General features: G+C 33.9%; 1 protein-coding gene across 1 annotated transcript in view; it reads right to left on the reverse strand.

The window, feature by feature from the left end:
• Window positions 1-2,135: 2,135 nt before the first annotated feature.
• Window positions 2,136-5,436, reverse strand: part of LOC106476656 — a 5,906-nt gene continuing 2,605 nt past the window's right edge. The window contains exon 3 of the mRNA XM_013937298.2: window positions 2,136-3,712. Coding sequence (XP_013792752.1) covers window positions 2,673-3,712 — 1,040 coding nt within the window. The 3' untranslated portion in view covers window positions 2,136-2,672. The remainder of the gene's footprint in view (window positions 3,713-5,436) is intronic.

Consider the following 5,436-nt stretch of genomic DNA (forward strand, 5'->3'; position numbering starts at 1 on the left):
GAGTAAAACAGTCACATAAAGATAACTGAAACAAAGACACATTCCAGATGAAATAGTAGAAACTGTCAGTAAAAAAAGTATGGATGAGTAAAACAGTCACATAAAGATAACTGAAACAAAGACACATTCCAGATGAAATAGTAGAAACTGTCAGTAAAAAAAGTATGGATGAGTAAAACAGTCACATAAAGATAACTGAAACAAAGACACATTCCAGATGAAATGGTAGAAATTGTCAGGAAATAAAGTATGGATGAGTAAAACAGTTACATAAAGATAACTGAAACAAAGACACATTCCAGATGAAATAGTAGAAACTGTCAGTAAAAAAGTATGGATGAGTAAAACAGTCACATAAAGATAACTGAAACAAAGACACATTCCAGATGAAATGGTAGAAACTGAAGATGATCATCAAATAAGATGGTTTACATGTGATCCAACTAGAGACACATATATAGCACATACCATAAGCCAACCAAATGACAAAGGGTAAAGAAGACACTTGCCGCAAGGGGAACTACACGAATCTGTCAACGTATCAGAAAACCACGAAATTGTGTTTCCTCAGGATCGTTTAGTTTTTGGATAGATATCAAACTTGTTCCAAGAGGAACTAGAGGAATTGTGCCATGAAAGACAAAGACTAACTTCTGTTTTCTTCCTGGAAGAACTAAAAGGATGTAGACAACTCTATACATAATCAATACAGAAGAAAAATCAACTCAGATCTACTACTACATATACATAAGCACAGTAGATAGGTGCTATCCAATAGAGAAACAGAAAGATAGAAGACAAAGATTCACATACAGGATGGAGGGCTTTTAATTGATTGGGAAAGATTAGCTGTTAAAGTGCCAACATACAGACACATTAAAAGCACACATATAACCTGAAGTAATGAATTATTGCAGAATGTACAGCTGATGGCATAAAATTCTTGGTTGAGGAATATCAAAAACAGATTCTAAAAGTTCTCAAAATTGATGCACAAAAAGTCAAAATAAAAACTCGCAACAAACATGAAATATATAATGCTCCAATAAATGGCATCAAACAAAATCGAGGGATCATTAAAACATGAAGAAGAAAGTCAGACAACATCACATTTTACAAAAGGAGCAGAGGAGGTAAAACAAAACTTTTAATTAGAATCAAAGCTGGCAAATGTGTAAGATGTGGTTACTTAATACTGGAAGATCTGTCTCAAGAAATAGTATTCACCACTCAAAAATCATTTTCTGTGATTACTTACAAAGAACTCATCTAATCATTAATCAAATATTTGATACATGGGTAAAATTCTCAAAAAAAAAGTAGAGGTACTCAGCTGGGTGAAGTGGACTTGTTTTTAAAAAAGAAAAAAAAATCTATGCATAAACCTAAAAATGACAAGGCAATTCAAAAGAGTCCCAGTACCAGTACCACCTTGATATATAAGTTCCATTACTCAGAACTGATGAGTACGGGCAGAGTTTCACCTCTGATTTGATATACTTATCCTGTCCATTCAAAGATATGAATACACTTTGTGAAAATATATTTTTAACTTGCATTATTCTTCTCATCAATAAAACTAACAAAGCAAAACTGTACATTTTAACAGCTCTTCTATCTTGTAATAAAGTGTAGCTAAATAAAAACTGTCTGATGTTGAGTAATTAAAAAACATTTAACTAAAATGTTTTTCTTGCAAAGAAACATTTACACTCATGAGTCTGTTATGCCTGAAAATTTAAACTGATTATATGTGATGATGTATAATATCAGCTACTAAACACTAAATTCCTTTCAGCAGTTCTGCTTATTACAAATACTTTCTTAATGAGACAATAAACCTGTTATGATGTTACGAGAATGTTATTATTTGCTTTCATATATCACGTAGTCCTATGAAAAAAGGTACACTCAATAAGTTTAAAACTCTCTACGAGAGTTTATGTTACTTTTTGCAACACTAATGACATATGGAGTGCAGGGTTAGAGTAGAATTCTCATAAATTTTCACTGAAACATTAAATCAACTAGAAAACTTTAAATAATTCTGGTTCGGTTTGATGAGGAAATATTAATTTTTATGAATGGGAGGCTCATATATATAAAAATTTAGGTTTAACAAAAACGCACCTTTAACTTGATTAAGCCAGAATCTACAGAGGAAGGTGAACCTAAAGAATAACCACAGGTTTCTTTCAAGTCAACCAGTGATCCAGTCTGATGCACAGAAGAAAGACTCTCTATAGGAGAAGTTGAAGTTGTGGATTTTCTGGCACCAAACATTAATGGACGGATTTCATTATTTTCAGAAACAAATGCAGAGGTGACACTTGTTGGTGTTTCTTCCAAGTACCTTAAATTACTCAAACCATTCTCTTCTGCAGAAATAGATCTTCCAACATTCTGTTCGTTTCTCAAAGGCACATCTAACATTTCGTTATGTTTTACTTGCCTGAAGCCACCGTTCAGAGACTGAGGGTTAAGCCACTGGTTTGATTTCCCAATCAACCCCTGTTTAAAGGAATTGGTTTTAGAAGACAAAAAATGAGCTGAAGTATTTGACATGGCTGGTTGGGTTGTGTAGCCTTTACTATCATGTTGCAATGGTAAACCATTTTTCACATTTATTTTCCTGATACTGTTTACAGTTTGGTGAAATGTGTTTTTCGGATTTATGTTTTTTTTGGTTCATGTAAAGTTTCATAATTAGAAAAGCTACTATCACTCTTATCCGAACTTGAAGAACAATGCGAGTTTAAAATAGTTTGGTCATCCTCAATGGTGAACATAGACTTATTTTCAAAATGTTTAATAAACACACTAGTTGCTTGCCACTTTGCTATAGAGTTTTTCAAAGATGAAGGAACAGCATGAAACCCGACTTTTTCTCCCTTCTTCAGTACATCTTCTAATTTATCAAAATGTTCTCCTGTTGGATTTTCAATGTCTCTAATGTGGAAGAAAACAGTTCTGTGTAGTTGGTTGTCTTGCTGAATAAATCCATACCGATTAAAAATGTTCTGGATTACTCCATGACCATTTAAGATTCTATTCTCTAAGTCAGAAACATTCTTATCTTCTATATTTAGATTGTAACCTGGTCTCCAAACTTTTGTTGCACGAAAATGAGCTTCACAGCCTTCTGGGCCTCTTTTGGCATTCAAATAAACAACATCTTCAGGTTTAATATTGTACTCATAAAGCTTTGACTTGGTTCCATCTTCAAAGGTCCCAACATCAAAATATACAGTAGTTTTTACAGGCTGTGTAATAGTGATAAAACCATAAACTGGGAATAGTCGATAAATTTTACCAACTGATTCACAAATGTTATCAAGTGATTCAGAAATGTCTTGCCATTGGTTTTCATCTACATTTTCAGTATTTATTTCTTCTTTATGATCACTTACAGACACAGGAAAGGTTTTTTCACGTTTACTTAGAGCGGGCCAGACATTATTTTTGTTATCAATGTAAAAAACATCTGGATGTTGAGATAAAAACTTTTTCAGAGCTGTTTTAGAAGTACCAAAAGCATTTCGAGCTTCTGCAGAAAGCTGAGATGCATGACCAGTAAGGTTCTGAAGTGATATGCAACCAAATCTGTGAACTTTTTCTGTCCAAAACTCTATTAGTTGTTTTTCTGACCAAGATGAAGAGTATTTTCTTTTGGTTCCATTTTTTATGAATTCATCAAGTAAACAAGACAATACTTATTTACATGTGAAAGTAGCAGGTAACTCACTTGCGGTATCTTTTTGGAGAAAATTTATATCGTTTTTCCTGAAAATAGAAAATGTAAAGACATGCGTAAAGATAACGCAGCTAAGATCTAATTAAACAATTTTGTGTCAAATTTATCACATACTCGTGAAAGAAATTTTCTTATTTACATACCAAAAGAAAGCATCACTGTATGCTATATATCTATGGCGTAATGGCCTTATTTTATTATTTCTTCATTTTTATTTTTATTTATAATCATATGTAACAAAATCTTTATAAGATAGCTTGAAAGAAAAGTAGTCAATTTATTATTATGTCATTAGTTAGCTTTGCATTCCTCTGCCAAAGACCACGAAAAGTAGAATTATAAGAAACAATATTCCACAAGCTGACTTTCCTTACTTGAACATAGAACAAACAGGTATCACTTTGTGTAAGCCACAAGCCTTGAACAAAATTCCCACTTCTACGTGTATTAATATTTTCATGATGTCAAAAAAACATGTAGGATCAAGAAGTCTTAATATAAAATGATAAAAACTCTATAACCCAAGCACTTTCGAAAGGTGGACCTTTCTTCTTTCCCAGTTTACCCGTGAAGAAGAAAGGCCCACCTTTCAAAAGTGCTTGAGTGATAGGGTTTTATCATTCTGTATTAATATGCAATGTGCCATCCAATGATTTAACCATCATTAAACTACAACTCTTCCTTAAGGAGGGCAGCAACACATCCTCTATGCACAGAAAACATCATGAGTACTAGTATTTCAACAAAGGCTCATTCTTAACAAGGCAAGGTCCTGTGGAGAGGTATCTATTTTTTGGAAAAGAAAATGTTAACTTCGAATTTGCTACTCACCTCTTCACAGAATAAACAGCTAGAACCCCACACTGATGAAGTGATGGAGAGGCCAGTGTAGATGAAGAAATTAAAAGGATGAGCTTCTTTTTGAAATTATAGCATCAAAAAGAGAAAAAAACAAAAACATGTAGCATAACACCAAACCCTTCTCATGCATGGAATGTTTTTTTTGCCAAATAAAGGTGATATAGCAAAAGACAATGTCAAAAACAAACTTCTGTGTGATGCTAAAATATTGCATAAGTGAACAGAATGGAAGGTTGCTCAACTGGGCCATTGTATCATAGATGGTCAGCTTAGCACGGGTTTGTCGTATGGCTAAAGCAATAAGTCAGGCAGATATACTTGTACTGGAGACATACTTACCAGAATAAGCAGATTCAGGAAGGAATCACCTCAGACTTGTATCCTAAAGGAGAATGCAAGACCCATCTGGTTAGCAGAACCACCAGAAATGTTCTGGGTCTTAGTGTATGGGTGGCCTATACCACACTTCCAAGTAAATACCCCAGCCCTACTTCCCATTGAGGAATGTGCCCACTCTGTCTCATATCAGTGAAATTACACTGACTTGAAGGGAAAACTCTTGATATTGACCTTCCCAGTAACTTGGGACTGGGTAGCAAGGGTTCTACCATTTCTCAAATAAAAGACATAGAGGGTGAAATTAGCATAAGGCAGAATACAGGAGAGGTGTGTGGACCAAACTAGGATTTCTATCATCCGTATAAGCTCCCACACTGATAGACTGTGCAAATAGGAACAGTAGGTGTGGTGGCTAATGCTGTTTTTTGTTTTCCTGTAGTATATGGCCTGGAAGGTAATATATATATATATATATATATATA

Source organism: Limulus polyphemus, unplaced genomic scaffold (genome assembly GCF_000517525.1).
Source record: "Limulus polyphemus unplaced genomic scaffold, Limulus_polyphemus-2.1.2 Scaffold11144, whole genome shotgun sequence".
Lineage (NCBI taxonomy): Eukaryota > Metazoa > Arthropoda > Merostomata > Xiphosura > Limulidae > Limulus > Limulus polyphemus.